An 18,117-nucleotide genomic window follows, 5' to 3' on the forward strand; every position below is an offset into this window, starting at 1 on the left:
CCTCTAAACTGGATTCCCCCTGTCCCTCTAAACTGGATTCCCCCTGTCCCTCTAAACTGGATTCCCCCCTGTCCCTCTAAACTGGATTCCCCCTGTCCCTCTAAACTGGATTCCCCCTGTCCGTCAAAACTGGATTCCCCCTGTCCGTCAAAACTGGATTCCCCCTGTCCGTCAAAACTGGATTCCCCCTGTCCGTCAAAACTGGATTCCCCCTGCCCCTCTAAACTGGATTCCCCCTGTCCGTCAAAACTGGATTCCCCCTGTCCGTCAAAACTGGATTCCCCCTGTCCGTCAAAACTGGATTCCCCCTGTCCGTCAAAACTGGATTCCCCCTGTCCCTCTAAACTGGATCCCCCTGTCCCTCTAAACTGGATCCCCCTGTCCCTCTAAACTGGATCCCCCTGTCCCTCTAAACTGGATACCCCTGTCCCTCTAAACCGGATTCCCCCTTTCCCATTTTTTTTAAAACAATTGTCAGGACAAGCATGGATATCATTGGCTTTAATGAATCGGAAGGATTGAAAGATTTAGCCAGTATGGCTCAGATGTTATCACATTGGGTGTAGGCGGTCTGAGTGGCAAAGTATAATATTTCTGACTAGTTTCAGGCTGGCATATTCACATACATGGACATTCCTCCAACTGATCCTGGTAGCAATCTTTGTGTTAATGATTCAATATTCTGTATAGGGAGCAATTGGTTCATTCCTTGGTTATAAATATCTGCATGTATGGCTAACTTTAATCTCATATCATTAATTGCTCTCAGAAGGAACAAGTCATTTTTCCCTTGTAATTCCTAGCTCCCTATTGAGTCTGTGTTTGCATATTTACTTTATACATGATGTTGACATCCCCCCCCTTTTTTTCCTCTTAAGGAGAAAGAGCGAATATTGCGTTGCAAAAGGCCGAAGAGGAAAAGCTTGAAGCCTCCAAGGGTTAGTATGTGTTTCAGTGTTGGTGTTACCCGTGTGCAACTAGTTTGGTATTCTCAAACCCTACCAGTCAGTATGCTCATGTCTTCTGGTACCGACATACTAGCAGGATATAGGGAAGATGTTAAAAATAGTGTAAAATAGTACAAGGAACCTCTCCTGATAAAAGTCAATAAATCCTTATTTGTATTCTCGTTGGGAAGGTTCAGCTCATGTACACAGACAGCGTACACTCTTATAATATAAAAGCAAGCACTTTGTATTTGCCATTAATTTAAAGTAGTTACATTACTTAAGATTTACAGAACTTAGAATGCCATGGGGGCAGCTTTGATGGTTAAGGAGACATTTCAGTGTTCAGATAACCATGTCCTCCTCTTCCTGCACATTTTTATTCCTCTTGTCATTCCCCTTTTGCTGCTTATTTTGGGATTGCCCATTGCACAGACAGTTCAGCAGTGAGCCACTAGAGGGCTGTAGCTGCACACATTTGTATGGTTGAATATTTTTATTTGTATAATGGCACTAGTGTACATTGCACTGTACAATTTTTACAGGGCACAAATTGCTTAGGAAAACTAACCACAGCAGGTCTGTCAACTTTACTTTCAACGTCATTTTGACGTTGCAACTTTAGGGCCGCAGTTTGACATCCCTGGACTAATATTTTGTGCTGTACAAGCAAATATGCGGTGGTCTTCCCTGTTCATCATGAAGCCTAGCAACTAGGTAATTCCTTATTGGCAGGCATGAATTGGGAAGGCAAAACAGGGACTTGACTATTCTTGTGCAGTATTTGGATCAGAGTTAGTCTTTTCTTGGCAGGCTGTACTGTGACACAAATGGATGGCAACAACTAAAGGGAGATTTCTTCTTTGGGCCTGTTCCAGTATAGCTTTTATACTGCTAATATAATGCATTTAAAAAAACGGCCATTTTGGCAGGTAAATTAAGCTTTGTGATGTTGCTCTGCTAAGAACTGACCAAAGAAGCATTGCACGACTCTCCTCTGCTCACCTTAATTTTCAAAGCAAAGAAACATCACATGATAGGAACTACATTTTTAGCTGACTGTAGCCACCAAAAGAACCAGCAGGTGCCATTCAAAAGAACCAGCAGGTGCCATTCAATATATGATATTTAACAACTGTTAAAATATTGGCATCCATGCAGTTTCACCCCCTACCCCATGGAGCTTTGCTAATGCAGCTATTCCTTCTTTTCTTTTTAAAGGGAAACTATCACGAAAATGTAAATAAATGTCATCATACTGAAATAAGAAATTTTAATTAAAAATCCTGCATTGTTTCTGAAACAATCAAATTTATCTTCACTATTCCTCTCTCAGCATCTGTTTCTCTTCATTCTGTCTTCATGCAGCAGTTGGGTGTCAGATGAATAATCCACTATATCTTATAGGAGGGATCCTTTCCTAGCAGATGTATTATATCATATAACTGATTCCAGTACAAACAAAATCAAAATAACTGTCTTTTGTATAAATTCTGCATGGAGAGACATGATGTCTGGTGATTTTAATAGAGTGAGCTCTAATACATCTTCTAGGCAAAAGGAGCCCCCTCATCTCAATTAATATCTGACATCCAACTCCTGCCTGAAGACAGAATAAAGAGAAACAGATACTGAGAGAGGAATAGTGAAGATAAACTTGATAATTTCAGAAACGTTACAGAATATTTAATTGATAATATTAAGAAACTTCTTATTTCAGTATGATGATTGATAGTTCCCCTTTAATAAAGTTTTCAATCTCATTGTTTCAAGTTGTTGGAGAGCATGGTTATAACAAAAATGCACATGGATATTGCCTGACTTACCCTTAAAGGGCATGTAAAGGCAAAACAGCAGGGGGAGCACCCGCCTTACTTCCCAGCCATGCAGAATTCAATCAGCTTTGTTTATGACGACCCCTAAGCAGCCCAGACTACACTGAGCATGTGCACAGTCTTAGTCTTGCAAAGATGTTTAACAAAGTTACAAGATGGTGACCCCCTGTAGTCAACTTTGAAAGCATAAATTATTTGTTTGATTAGGCTTGTGGTGCAGTAAGTTCATGTTTATATTTAGTATACAAAATACAGCATTTCTGGCCTTATTCTATTTTAGACTTTACATGCCCTTTAAATTGCTTTAGAAAATACAATTTTGCTAAAACTACTGGATTTGTCTTGCCACATTCAGGTGTCCTACTCCGTTATTATAGGTTATTCCACCCCAACATTATAATGTGCATGGGCTTCAGGAGAAAGTAAATACGCTGCATGTTACATTCTGTTTCCTGTTTCTGTGCTCGTCGCTATTTGGATCTTTGCATCTTTGTATTCTTTTTGCTTCTGCGAAGTGTCAGCCTGTGGCACTTCAGTTGAATTTCTATTTCCCAGCCTGAATTAGTTTACCAATGGGAGAAATTGATTGGAATCCAAAAGAGCTTTTAACAGCGTGAAGAAAAATCTGTTCCTTTCCGGTTTGTTTTTCTCTTTTCTGCTTGCTTTTTTTTCCCCGTTTTTGAAAACTGATAAGCGTGTCAATTATTATTTAATTCTTGTAAATGGCAAATTATACAAAACAATGCAAACTTACATTTTTAAAAATGTTTTGTGGATACTGGCAGAACTTGACAGAGCCAGAGATATGGACCAAGGGTCCCACAAATATTCTGCTCCTTTAGATGAAGCCTTTACTCAACATAGGGCATTGCAAAGCATTCTGATCTTCAAAGACGTAGTAAATGTTTGACAAATATTATCCGTGCTGTATTTGTAACCCATTCTTGCCCCAAAACAAGGTATTTCCTGTGCAGCAGAGAATGTTTACACGATGACCTTGTCTCTCGCTTGGGCCCAGGCCCGGACTGGCAAACTGTGGGTTCTGGCAAATGCCAGAGGGGCTGCTATAAGGTGCCGTAGAAAGTCAGTATTTAGTGGGCTGGTGGGGGCTGTTTGGGCCTCTGTGTGGGCTGATTGGGCCTCTGTGTACCTGAAATGCCAGGGCCTATTTTAATTCTCAGTCTGGACCTGCTTGGGCCCTTGCAGCCAGAGAGATGTAACGCAACAATGATGCTCTTTTCCTCCAGTCAGAATAATGGGACCCCAAAGGCTCTTTACCAATAAACACAGGTTTATTTTACCACTCAGAAGTACAACTCGGTACAGTACAGTGTTGTCATAGAGTTTCAGATATGGGATCCATTATCCGGAAAACCGTTATCCAGATTGTTCCAAATTACGGAAACGCCGTCTCCCATAGACACTGTTATAATCAAATAATCCAAATTTTTAAAAATGATTTTCTTTTTCTCTTTAATAATAAGAGTCCCTTGTACTTGATCCCAACTAAGATACAGTCATATAAAAAATTTTGGTAACCCCTCTCAGCCTGCATAATAATTGACTCCACTTTCAACAAAAAAGATACCGTGGTATGTCTTTCATTTCCCAGGAACATCTGAGTACTGGGGTGTTTTCTGAACAATGATTTTTAGTGAAGAAGTATGAAATTAAATCAAAAACTGGCTGTGCAAAAGAGCTTTAAACTGTCAGTTTCAACTGTAAGGCATTTAATCAGGAAATGGAAGGCCACAGGCACAGTTGCTGTAAAACCCAGGTCTGGCAGTCCAAGAAAAATACAGGAGCGGCATATTCGGAGGATCGTGAGAATGGTTACAGACCAAAAGATCACCAAATTACAGGATAGCCATCTCTCATAGACTCTTATAATCAAATAACTCAAATTTTTAAAAATGATTTCCTTTTTCTCAGTAATAATAAAACAATACCAAGTATTTGATCACACACTAAGGGGCAGATTCACTAAGGGTCGAATTTCGAAGTAAAAAATACTTCGAAATTCGACCCTCGAATTGAAATCCTTCGACTTCGAATATCGAAGTCGAACGATTTAGCGCTAAACGTTCGTTCGATCGATCGAAGGATTTTAATCCAACGATCGAAGGAAAATCCTTCGATCAAAAAAAGTTTAGCAAGCCTATGGGGACCTTCCCCATAGGCTAACATTGACTTCGGTAGGTTTTATCTGCCGAAGTAGGGGGTCGAAGTTTTTTTTAAAGGGAAAGTACTTCGACTATCGAATGGTCGAATAGTCGAACGATTTTTCGTTCGAAACGTTCGAATCGAAGGTCGTAGTCGAAGGTCGAAGTACCCAAAAAATACTTCGAATTTCGAAGTATTTTTCATTCGAATCCTTCACTCGAGCTTAGTGAATCGGCCCCTAAGATATAATTAATCCTTATTGGAGGCAAAACAGTCATATTGGGTTTATTTAAAATGTAAATTATTTTTAAGTAAACAAAGTATGGAGATCCAAATTACAGAAAGATGTTTTATCCGGAATACCCCGTATCCAGAGCATTCTGGATAACAGGTCCCATACCTGTACATTGTAACTTACTGAAATACGTTAATCCTTATTGGAGACAATTTTTCTAGTCAGAAAGGAATTTTTTCCCCCCTCTGGGACAAATTGGAGAGGCTTTGGATGGGTTTTTTTTTGCTTTCCTCTGGATGTTGATCAGGCAGGTTAAAAAAAGTAATAAGGTTGAACTTGATGGACGTGTGTCAGTTTTTCAACCTAACTTACTATGTTACTATCCTGTAATTTGGAGTTTTCTGGATAACAGGTTTCCGGATAATAAATCCTGTATTGTTTTACTATAATAGAGAAAAGGGAAATTATTTTACATTTAATTTATTTGATTAAAATGGGAGTCGGCCATCCCGTAATTCTGAGCTTGCTGGATAACAAGTTCCCGGATAAGAAATCTCCCCCTTTAAATATAATGAGTTTTTTAGTGCAGATTCATATACTGTAAAGGTTGCTGTTACCAGCCCCCAACCCTTTGCAGACAAAAAAAATAGTGGTATTGCAATTTGTACAACTACAACTCCACGGATAAACTGGAAGGAAGTGGCAGTTTACCAGTCGGACATCCCAAAAAAATCCATATATTTGTATGTTCTTTCCGCTTGCAAGCTTTTGAAAAGCACAGTGTGTATCTGCCTTCAACTGGCATCTCTTATCACTTGCTCCATCTGAAACGAATGGCAAACATAATGCTGGTCCCACAGTGAGATCAGTCCAATGGCCGGGCTAGTGAGTGGCCTGATTGGGCAGAGACATGTTCATTTGGCAATCTCTCCAAACAAGCAGATCTCGACGAGTTATACCACTGCTGAAAAGACTGGAGCCTGGGAATGCTACTTAAAGAGACACTGTTTAATGCCTCTAAAAGCTCCATGCCTTTACTTGGAAACACTTTCCAGCATAACATGGAATTTCTAGCATTAAACTTCTTCACTTTTAATATATTTTCTGATTAATGTCACCCCCTTACTGGCAATGTACTCTCCTACATGGTAAAAGTTGCTTTAATGCTAATCTTATTACAAGGGAAGATAAATGAAGCAAGGATGACATTTCTTTTCAAAAAAAATTATGGATAATGGACAATGGCCTGCCAAAAAATTGCTGCAATTAAAAAGGCTTATACTGTCCTTATGAATTATAATCAGGGCAATTATTCTGCAGAATGTTTTTCCATACCTAAGTAAACGGCTCTAGAAATGCTCTCTGTTTGTTTAGGGTAGCATCTGCCATATTAGCTTGTTCTGACCCTGCTCACTCATAGCTCTGGGCTCAGATTACAGCAGGGAGGGGGAGAGGAGCAAACTGAGCATGCTCAAGCCCTAGCCCTGGAGGTTTATTCTGAAAACAGGAAGTCTGATACAGAAGCCCATGAGTACACAATAGAAGGAAAGAAACGCTGTGTTTCTTTTGACAGAGACTCAGAGCAGCATTACTTTGAGGGTTTACTGGTGTATTTATATAGACCTTTCTGATAAAGCTTACTTAGTTTTAGCCTTTCCTTCTCCTTTAAATCGCCTAATGGCCAAGGAAGTCCCAGCGCATGTAACAGATGCCCTAAATGGGATAGCCTTCCCCAATGGCCCGGAGACTTACTATGTTACAAAACAATCCTATCTGGTTTATTTAATGTTTAAAATTATTTTTTTTAGTAGACTTATGTTATGGAGATCCAAATTACAGAAAGACCGCTAATCTGGAAAGCCTCTGGTCCCGATCATTACATTCTAAAATAATCTTCAATTGTGTTATTTTATGACCTTGTTAAATGGAGAGCTACAAAGGAGCAAGTAAAATAAGCCCCATGACATGGCATGACATGACATCTACATACAATTAAAGTTAATTCTATAACCTTGCTTCATTTTTATAGAGTTGATTAGTGCTCAAATTAAGAGATACTAAAAAAAGAACCCAAAAACAGCAGCGAGCTTGTGCACAGTTCCATAAAATATAAAGAGTTTTGAAGTACCACTCTATATTCCTGCATTCCAACCATAAGTGGGTTTCATTCCAACACAAGTGATCCTTTTAATCATATTTTTAGTTGTGCTGTTTGTTGATGCCGGATGAGAGCGCTGGGATACTGTTGCTAGCTCTGCACAGCTCACATGAAATCATCTAGGGATATGAGACGCACATAGAACTTGCAAAGCCACCTGAACTGTAATGCAAGGCAGCTAGCAGGTACGAGTACGGAGCTGGCGATTTCAGAGAAAATTAATTTTCCTTGTGCCGAGCAGGGGAGCACTTGTGCTTTATAAATTGTGCAGCCCGGCAAGTCTGTCCTTCCGACGCAGCACCTTATTACTTGGGATACATCTAGTAGGGCTGAAGAAGAGCTCTCTCCTGTCTGCTCTCAGACAATGGAAGACTTGCTGCTCATTGTTTACTTCTCTTTCTTCGTTTGCCTCTGTGCATTAGTGTGTCTGTATTTCTCTGGATGCCAGGAGCTGACTTATAAGCATGAAGGTAAGGCTATTTCTAGGGATCAAATGGCTAGATATTGTGCCATGATATTACTTTAACTGGTCAGGCAGTTTTTATTGTATACCTTATCTGTTGCTTCTTTTACTATGCAATGATATTCTTTCATTATTACCAAAAAAATATTATCTTTTTTTTCCTCACTATAAAACCAGGTTTGGTAAAATTACTGTTATAAATAAATTCAATGTGTCCCCTTTGCTATTATTTTTGGTTTTGATGCAAACTGGCAAAAATAAATATAACATTGGAATAACCTTTTTTTTTTTTTTGTTTTTTTTTTTTTTTGCTCTTAACATTGCTTTATGCTACAATTACAGGTATAGTATTTATTATCCAGCATCCACCAAATACAGCATAGACCAGGGTTGCCCAAAAGGTAGATCGGGATCTACCAGTAGACCTTTAGCTGGTGATCAGTAGATCTCAATACACTGTCAACAAACGGCTTGTCTATATCATCCTCCTGTTTCATGCTTTTCATTCAGATATTTAGTATGTTAAGGTTACATAAGAAATAGTTGTTAAATATAGCAATATAAATTCTCTTATAAATCAATATAATACTTAAGTATTCTGGAACAGAATGCTAACAATGTTTTTATGGATGTAGATCATAATGGGACAACATCACTGAAAGTAGATCTCGCTTAGTAAAGTATAGGCACTACTGGCATAGACCCTATTTGCAGTACAGGTATGGGACCTGCTATCCAGAATGTTTGGGACCTGGGGTTTTCTGTATAACAGATCTTTCTGTAATTTGGAACTTTCAACCTTGTCTGCTAGAAAATCATGTAAACCTTAAATAAACCCAATAGTCAATAGTTTCACTTTCAGTAAAGATGAATTATGTCTTAATTTGGATCAAGTACAAGGTGCTGTTTTATTATTACAGAGAAAAAAAGGAAATCAATTTTAAAAGTTTAGATTTGGATAAACTGAAGATTTTGGGAGATAGCATTTCAGTAATCTGGTGCTTTCTGGATAATGGGTTTCCGGATAACTGATCCCATACCTGTAATAAGACAATGTTACCTTGTACATATGTTATAACTGCTGAGAGAGAATTCATCCATAATAATGCAAGGTTCTGTATGTCCCACTGAGAGAAATGTGTGGTTTTTTTTGCTATAGTGGACTTGGGGGGGGCTTGGAGGAGAGTTTGGTCAAGGTGAGAACCAGTGCTTGACTGTGTATATTATAATGTGTGCAATAAAGTTTTATATTGCTCCAGACAACAGAAGTTAAAAGCATTATAGATAATAGATTCCATAACGTTACTATAAAGTCTCAAAAACATCTACCTGCAACCCGCAGGTTTTTACGGGTAACCCGCGGGTACCTTCGCTGCAGGACTCTAGGGGAGGATGGCCTTAGGCTAAAAGATGTGTTAGAGCTCACTTTTTCAAAATAACATGGAAATCCTGTTTCTCTGCATGCAGGGTGTGTGTGTCGGAGTCGGTTCTTTTGTTTGTGCTGGAGTTGGTTATTTAAGTTGGCTCTAAAACATCTACTAGGAAAGGAAGCCCCCTTAAAGATGTATTAAGCTGACCATAGACGCAAAGATCTGAACATTCGAATCGAGGATTCATTCGATTTTCGGACGTGTGTGGAGAGTCCCGACATTTTTCGTCCGGTGGAGATCGGTCTTTTGGTCGATCGGACGGGTTAAAAGATTTCTGTCGCTGCCGATAATATCTCTGCATGTATTGCCGATCTGACGATTTTCAGTGGGAGACTGTCATCAGCATTTGTCGGACATAACAGGGGCAGAACATCGGCTGATCTGTTCTTTTCTACTTTATTTGATCTGAATGGTTAGTGGCAGGTCAGGAGATGGGGAAGTCCGATCGTACGAATTTGCATCTATGGCCAGCTTAACACCTACCAGTTAATTTAAAATCTGACCAAGACCTCTGCATGAACAGTGACGGGTTGCTCAGAGGAAGATTAACTTGATTATTTCATAAACAGTACAGAATGTTCAATTGATTTAGAAAGTGTCTTATTCCAGTGAGATGAAGGTTTGTAATAGGGATGCACCGAATCCAGGATTTGGTTCGGGATTCGGCCAGGATTCTGCCTTTTTCAGCAGGATTTGGATTAGGCCGAATCCTTCTGCCTGGCCGAACCGAATCCAAATACAAATTTGCATATGCAAATTAGGGGCGGGGAGGGAAATGTTGTGACTTTTTATCACAAAACAAGGAAGTAAAAGCATTTCCCCCTTCCCATCCCTAATTTGCATATGCAAATTAGGATATTGGTTCGGTATTCAGCTGAATCTTTCAGAAAGGATTCGGGGGTTCGGCCGAATCCAAAATAGTGGATTCGGTGCATCCCTGGTTTGTAATACATTTACATTTTTGCTCCTTTAATGTCCATGGTAGCAGAGATGAGCTAAGCACAATCATATGTGTTTCCCCTCTGGGAGAAATTCATGATTATTAATGAATCCCCTTGGGATTGACAAAATTAACAGGTGCTAGTAACAATCCTTAACCCCCCCCCCCCCCCATTTTTTAAAAATTTTTGATCATTGGTTCTTGGTACATTTTTTATAAGCTCAGCAACCTCTGAGGAACTTACTATGAACCAGCCATAGATGAGGACAGGTTTCATAAAGGCTGGTAAACACATTTCTTGTGCCCTAACCTAAATGTATAAACAGCGTGCAATGGAAACAAAAATAAGTGGGTTTCTTGCCAAAAAAGGCATTTAACATAATAACATAAGTCACTGTGAAGCTTTCAGCGCTGATTGCCGAGTGTATATTCTGTGCAGGCACTTATTAATCAGCCATCCTCTCCTTTTCTGTGATCAGTGTCTGCCCTTGTGGCTTAATGACCCATCTCATTAGGTGTGTATCATGGATACGCTCTGGCTTTCAGGCACATTTGCATCTGCCTTTATCCCAGAATACTAACCCTGCGAGTGTCCTCTGAAAAGTGAAAGATGTGTTTATATGTAGATCATTTAGAAATCCTTGTGTGTCTGATTCAGGGTTGCTGTTATTATGCACAATCTCAGTAGAGAAGCTTCAGAATGAACGTCCTTGGCTGCATTTCCCCAGGAATCACGAGCTGGAGGGAATCCATTGTCGACGGCTTCAATGTTCAAGAGTGTTTTTTTTTTTTAAACCGCTGTTGCATCTCTGAAAGATGTAATTTACTTGTACCCCCAGACATTTAGCAGTGTTTTCTTCTTCTGCAAGGTTAGGTCGACTAGCAGTTTTGGGGCTTCTGGTATTGATGAACCCTTTGGGAAGCAGCCCTGTGCATATTCTAGCTACCTTTATAGATCTGTCCTCTTTCAGTTCACCAGACGTCTAAAAGAATTCATATTGGGTGGTATGATAAGGATTTTCTAGAATCCTCTTGTTTGCGTGATCGTATATTGCATATATAGTCCATTTAATGCACAACTTCACCGTGCCCTTCTACGTTTTTTTCATACGTTCTGAAACTGACCTTTGTTAGAGATTGTGAATTCCTGTGTTTTTACATGGGAGCTGTAAATCTCTACTGAAAAGGGCATTTCTCCATTCTTCACACCAGGAAACCTATTAAATGGGTGGTTCACCTTTAGGTTAACTTCTAGCATGTTATAGAATGGCCAATTCGAAGCAACTTTTCAATTAGTCTTCATTGTTTATTTTTTATAGCTTTTGAATTATTTGCCTTCTTCAGATTATTTCCAGCTTTCAAATGAGGGCCATCTAAAAACAAATGCTCTGTAAGGCTACGCAATTTATGGTTGTTACTTTTTCTTACTCATCTTTATAGTCAGGCCTCTCCTGTTCGTATTCCAGTCTCTTATTCATATCGATGCATGGTTGCTGGGGTAATTTGGACCTTGGCAACCAGATTGCTGAACTTGCCAACCGAAGAGATGCCGAATAAAAAGTGAAATAACTCAAAAACCACAAATCATAGAAAATGAAAACCCGATGGCACATTGTTTCAGAATATCGATCTCTACATCATACTAGAAATTAACTCCATGGTGAACAACTCCTTTTAAGTACCCCACTTCCCGCTAGGTTCAGGTAGGAAGTTTCCGGCACTTCTCCGCGGAAAATCAACTTTTCTCTTAAAGCAAAAGCAGCATCTCTGTGACCTTTTCTAAGTGTGCTCGCTGGAAGATGCAGTGATGAGTTTTGAACACTGACGCTTCATTATCCCTAATACTAATGATGGGACTATTCTGAGAATGTTTGGGACCTGGGCAATACTGATTTTTGGAAAGGGCAGAATACAGTCCTTCTGTGATTGTTCTGCTCCAATCAAGAGCTAGTTTTAACTGGCCTTATGCTCACAGTATAATGAAATCAGATATTTGATTGGTTGCTGTGAGGAGAAACAATTGCTATAAGTAAGATTAGCCTTGCTGCCTTGTGAATGTCGTAATACAAAACAAAAAACAATGGGGCACAAAGGGGAAATTCTGGTACCTTCCTACCAGTAAATCATTGACTAAAAAATGTTTGGAGACTCGCTTGTTCTTCTGAAAATGTGTATTTATTCCATATAGTTCAGCATGACCGCAAATTGCACACCATACACAACGTTTCAAGGAGGTGTGTAACCCAATTCCTTCCTCAGGTGCACACACCTTGGGAATGTCTTTTTATTGGGTAGAGAATATTCTATGGTGTATTTATCAACTTTAACCAGAGAGAAAATTAAAATAATTTTGTAGAATAGTGCGCCTAAGGTTGGAGGCAATTCTTTAGAGAGCAGCAATATACATGTTGGCTAACTAACGCACTGATATGAAAGATTTTTTTTTTTTCTTCATATGGGTCAGGTCCAGAAATGTTGCAAGTCACGCAGGCATAGTGATAATGAATAATGACTAGCCAATTCCGTGCTGATGTGCTGCCTTTATCCCTAACATTTTAGAGGCATGTTGTGGAGACGTTTTTTGGATTTGACGAGGAATCCGTGGATTCTGAAACCTCTTCAGTCACCTCCTACGCGACAGATAAAACGGACAGGACACCAGCAACACCTGAAGAAGACATAGAGGATGTAAGTTGCGGGTTAGACGTTTCTTCCTTAGTCTTCTGTGCGATCTTCCGGTTAATTATTATCTCTAACACCATCTAATTTTGTGACTTTCATGTACACTGCCCATGTCAACTAAGGGTTCTCCCTTTGTAACTGAGTGAGTGTTCATACGGATGTGTTATTATTTCTGTATGTGTTTGTGGAGAATCCAAATCGCCGGCGGGATAGCACTCGAATCACTTCGGCTTTTCCGAAGTCGCCCGAAGTTTCTCGTGAGGCAACTTCGGAAAACAAAGCGTTCCCAGTGCCATCCCACGTATGCATTCTAGCCAGGGGGGAAGGCATTTAGATTAGTCGCCCGAAGAAAATGCGATTTGTCACTTAGCGACTAATCTCCCCCAGTAGCCTGGTCTGCCACCCCCCTAAAAAGTGAGAGAAGATGAAGCCCAAGTTAGTTTAAAAAGTATAAAGTTCTTAAAGGGCCATAGTATGATAAACCTCAAAATTTAAATTAAAAGTCTAATCGAGTTTGGATAATTCACAATTCGAATTTGAGAGTAATTTGAAAATTAGATTTTTCAATTCAACCCTTAATAAATGTGCCCCTATGTGTTATATCTATGTGTTACATGTTCATTGCTCATTGCAACAAAAGATATGATAAATGAAAGAGCCATTTGTTTGAATACCAGTATGGCTGAGAAATGTTTTTTGCTTTTAATATACAGTGCACGGAATGTCACTTATTTTATCCTTTTCTCGTTGAAGAACACGCCTAAGGAAGAATCGGATTTAAGGTTCCGCCAGCTAACGCGAGAGTACCAAGCCTTACAGAGAGCATACGCGCTTCTTCAGGAACAAGTAGGGGGAACGTTGGATGCAGAGCGAGAAGCAAGAGTAATCATTTTTGTTTTATTAACATATTTCCCAAGGGCCTACTGTGATACTGGTGACCCTATGCTAGTGCTCTGATTGACCTACTGTTAAACTGGTCTTCTAAAATATTTCACTTTCTATCTGTTTGGTGTGTTTTGAATGATTTGGGGTTTATTTTGCATTGTGCAGCTTCAAGGCTTGAGGATTTTAACAGTTCTCTGATTGCTGGGTCTTAATTACTCTAGCATTCAAGCTGCAAGTCACAAGGGTCTAATTACAAATATAAGCAATACAAAATAACTGTGAAATTAAAGCCTATATCTGTATGTTTATTTTTTTTTTAATTTTTGGCTGGGTCTCCTCCTGGGTGGGAGGGCCTTGCAAACTTGGTTATATGGGACCCTGTGATTCCTAAGGTCGCCCGTATCACTTTAATGAATTTATATCATCCTCAGACTCGTGAGCAGCTGCAAACCGACTTATTACGATGCCAAGCAAAAATTGAAGACTTAGAAAATTCTTTGTCGGAGAGAGGTCAGGTAAGAGCTTTGGGTCTACTTACTGGATGGTATCCTTCTTTTATCCTTCTTGTGCAGTTTGTGTCCTGCTGGGTGCGGCTGCCATAACACCTAGAAGCTCATTGCTCACAAATCCTAACATCCTTAATTTTAGGTTCACATATACCAGAAGTAACTGTTGCCAACTTGTACTGCGCATAAGGGTGGGAGCGAATAATGACATTTTAGATCATTTAATAAAATGCTCATGGGAGATGAATTCATCCCTGGGTTTGAGTCAATGTAGACCAGACCCCTGTGAGCGTAGTTGAGATGCCTCAAGACATTGTTTCTCCCTTAATTAAAAAATATATGACATAAATGCCTAGGACAGGTGGAGTAGTCTGTTCCATCATAACCAAGTAAAGAAGTAATGCTCTTGCAGATCCAGAGTCCAGATTAACAATTCTTCCTTTTGCAAAATTTGCTATCCGCAATTTCCAACATGTATATATGGGAGTTGTCCTTAAAGGAGAAGGAAAGGTTAAAAGTAAGTAAACTTTATCAGAAAGGTCTATATAAATACAACAGTAAACCCTCAAAGTAATGCTGCTCTGAGAACTCTGTCAAAAGAAACACAGCATTTCTTTCCTTCTATTTTGTACACATGGGCTTCTGTATCAGACTTCCTGCCTTCAGCTTAAACCTCCAGGGCAGGGCTTGAGCATGCTCAGTTTGCTCCTCTCTCCCTGCTGTAATCTGAGCCTAGATCTATAAGTGAGCAGGGAGAGACTCGGGCAGGAAGTGATGTCACACCTAGCTAATATGGCAGCTGCTATCCCAAACAAACAGCTTCTAGAACTGTTTATTCAGGTATGGCAAAGCATTCTAAAGAATTTAGTGTTATAGGAACTGGTAAAATAGAGCTACTGGCAATGTTAGGACAGAATGGTGGCACAGGGGTAAGATAATGCTAGTGATGCTATATGCTTTGTAAAAATGATTAAGTTGAAGTTCCCAACTGCTGAGGTTCCATCGTTATCCATCGTAGATTTGATGGCTCTATTCAAAGTTGTTGCTATTATTATAAATAACTGTTTCTCTCCCATATTTTTCCGTAGGATTCAAGATGGGTGGAAGAAAAACAGCAACTTCTTAAGATGAACCAGAATTTATTAGAGAAGGTAAGGGAGAGGCAGGACGTGGCTGACCAATTCAAGGGCTCAGTCAACTTATGCTTGGGCTTATGGACCTGTTAAAACTCTTGATTGTCAGTTAGCCATCCTTGGTCTAAGACTTGCTTATTTTTAGCTGTTTTGTGCCATCCTTATAATTGCCATTGTACAGAATGCTCGGTGCCTGGTTTCCGTATTTGGATCTTCATAACTTGTATACTAGAAAATCATGTAAACATTAAACCTAATAGACTGGTTTTGCTTCCAAAAAGGAAATAATTGTCAAAAAGTTGGATTATTTGGCTTGATTAAAGTCTATGGGAGATGGGTATTCCATAATTTGGAGCTTTTTGGATAACAAGTTTCTAGATAACAGATCCCATACATGTATATTGGTTTCCCCCTTAAAGGAGAATTCAACCCTTTAGCAAAAAAAACCCTACCCCCACCTCATGTAGCCCCCCCGACGCTCCTCCCCCCAGCCTAACTGCCCCTCCAGGGAAATGCCCCTAACTTTTTACTTAGGCATCGGAGTTCACCGCAGCCATCTTCTGGGTCGGCGTGTCTGTAATTTCCGTCCATTGCTACGCATGCGCAGTTGTCGTTGGTAAATCGCTCCAATTGCGCATGCGCCGCTTCACGGGTCTCCCACTCAGCTTACTGAAGATCCGGAAGATGGTTGCGTGGAAATTCAATGCCTTAATCTGCTCTGAGTGGAATATAAAAAGTATGGGGCATTTCCCTGGGGGGGGGGCATTTAGGCTGGGGGTAGAAGGGAGGTGGGTCTACGTGGGGTAGGGTTTTTTTTGTTAAAGGGTTGAATTCTCCTTTAAGGCATTGGGGCTAATTTATAAACACTGGGCAAATTTGCTCATGGCCAGTAACCTATAGCAACCAGTCAATGGCTGGCTATTCTCATGCAGCTGCAGGTTCAACAATCAAAGTAAACATTTGATTGGTTGCCATGGGTTACTGCCCTGGTGCAAATTTGCCAGTTTTTAAATGAGCCCTATTGATCATTGCTTGCAAACAGCAGTCTGTATAGAAACCTTTCTGGCATATCCACCCCCCATGTCACAACAAATTTTCAGATGAAAACATTCATTGACATTATGGCCCCGCGCAAGTCATTGCAACCATGACCCATTCAGACTTTCTTTGTTTCTCTTAGCTCTTCAGAATTGAACTGGAAGAAAAACAGATGAAAAATGAAATCCAGGATGCAAGGGACCAGAATGAGCTGTTAGAATTCAGAGTTCTAGAACTGGAAGTAAGAGAATCTATCTGTAAACTGTCTGCTGGAGGAGAGCTTTCCTTTCAGCCCCGAATTAAATACATTTAGCACTAGCTTACTAGTGTAAGCACTGAAGCACTTGGATATTGCGGGAATTCTGCTTTCTTGGGGGGTAACCAATAATCCAATGCCTTAATTAGGAAAGGTTACTAATCGGCACAAGAATGTACACAATACTGCACTGAATGTTTGTACGTGTGATCTAGTTCCTGTCCAGTCATTTCCTGCACGTCTAACCAGTGACCAGTGTCATACTGTGAATGTTGGTCTTTTTAATGTCATGTTTTGTGCAACCCTGCATGTTCAGCATGATTTACAAAACCTGGGGGAAACTGTTGTGTTTTTTTTTTATAGTTCTGTTTTCTTAAAATATATAAAAATATTAATAATGACGTAATAAAAAAAATATTTGTTTTGCACTGGGCTTTATGTTTCATTTTCTTCCATTTCATTGCCTGAGTATATTTAATATTTTGTGTTAGGCCCACAGTTTGCGCCCATCTGCATGCTGGTTTTTTTTTTTTTTACTTTCTTACTTCATTGCATTTTGGCACTCATTTGAAATGCTAGATCTAAAACTTGGCACTTATAAAGCAACATGTACAATATGCCCCTTGGAGAAACCCATTGCAACCAATCTGCAGCTTTTTAAAACATTTTTTACTGGTCTAGTGCAGTTAAAAAATGGCTGCTCTAGGTTACCAGGTTGTGGTACACTTTGTCTGTTTCATTTCACAACCACCCTGGTTTGTAACTTACATTTTGCCCAGTGGCACATTCACAGGATGAGTTTCCGCACACACTGGTTAAAATCATAAAGTCTAAAGGGAAACTATCACGTTTTTACCTTAATGATTTGCCTTTAACTAATGTGGAACTGCTTTAGGGCTCTTACACGCGAGCAGTTTTACCTGTGCTCCCCTGCGTTGCGATTTCTTCCGTTCAGCCGCAGGGGAGCGCAGGAGTAGACGCAGTCAATTATTGTGAAGGGGGCTGTACTCACACAGATGCATGTATGTGCCGAACGCAGGTAAAATGCAACATGCTGTGTCCCAACCTGCGTTTGGCGCTTACATGCGTCTGTGTGAGTACACCCCCCTTCACAATAATTGACTGCGTCTACTCCTGAGCTCCCCTGCGACTGAACGGAAGAAAGTGCAACACAGGGGAGTGCAGTAAAAACCGCTTGTGTGTAAGAGCACTTACCCGTCACACCTCTGATTCAACCTTAAAGGAGAATTCAACCCGTAATAACAAAAAACTCCTCCCCCCCAGCCTACCTGCCCTCCCCCCCAGGCAAATACTTTTAATTTTTTTACTCACCCCTTAATGCAGATTCAGGCCTCAGAGTTCATGGCAGCCATCTTCTTCTTCTTCTCCCGTAGACTTTGTGTATTGACGGCATTTTCAATGCATGCGCAGTTGGAGTAAATTTCC

At 40.0% G+C, this 18,117-nt stretch overlaps 1 protein-coding gene across 9 annotated transcripts in view; it reads left to right on the forward strand.

Moving 5' to 3' along the window:
• The window catches only part of jakmip1.L (janus kinase and microtubule interacting protein 1 L homeolog), a 102,767-nt gene that overhangs the window by 52,810 nt on the left and 31,840 nt on the right, over positions 1–18,117 (forward strand). For 8 of the 9 annotated variants that reach the window (XM_041579775.1, XM_041579769.1, XM_041579787.1 and 5 more), the window contains exons 8-13: positions 879–938; positions 12,731–12,859; positions 13,607–13,735; positions 14,170–14,253; positions 15,333–15,395; positions 16,558–16,656. In XM_041579775.1, the coding sequence (XP_041435709.1) occupies positions 879–938; positions 12,731–12,859; positions 13,607–13,735; positions 14,170–14,253; positions 15,333–15,395; positions 16,558–16,656 (564 nt within the window). 9 annotated transcript variants of the gene reach the window in all.

Source organism: Xenopus laevis, chromosome 1L, assembly GCF_017654675.1.
Source record: "Xenopus laevis strain J_2021 chromosome 1L, Xenopus_laevis_v10.1, whole genome shotgun sequence".
In the NCBI taxonomy this organism is placed as follows: domain Eukaryota; kingdom Metazoa; phylum Chordata; class Amphibia; order Anura; family Pipidae; genus Xenopus; species Xenopus laevis.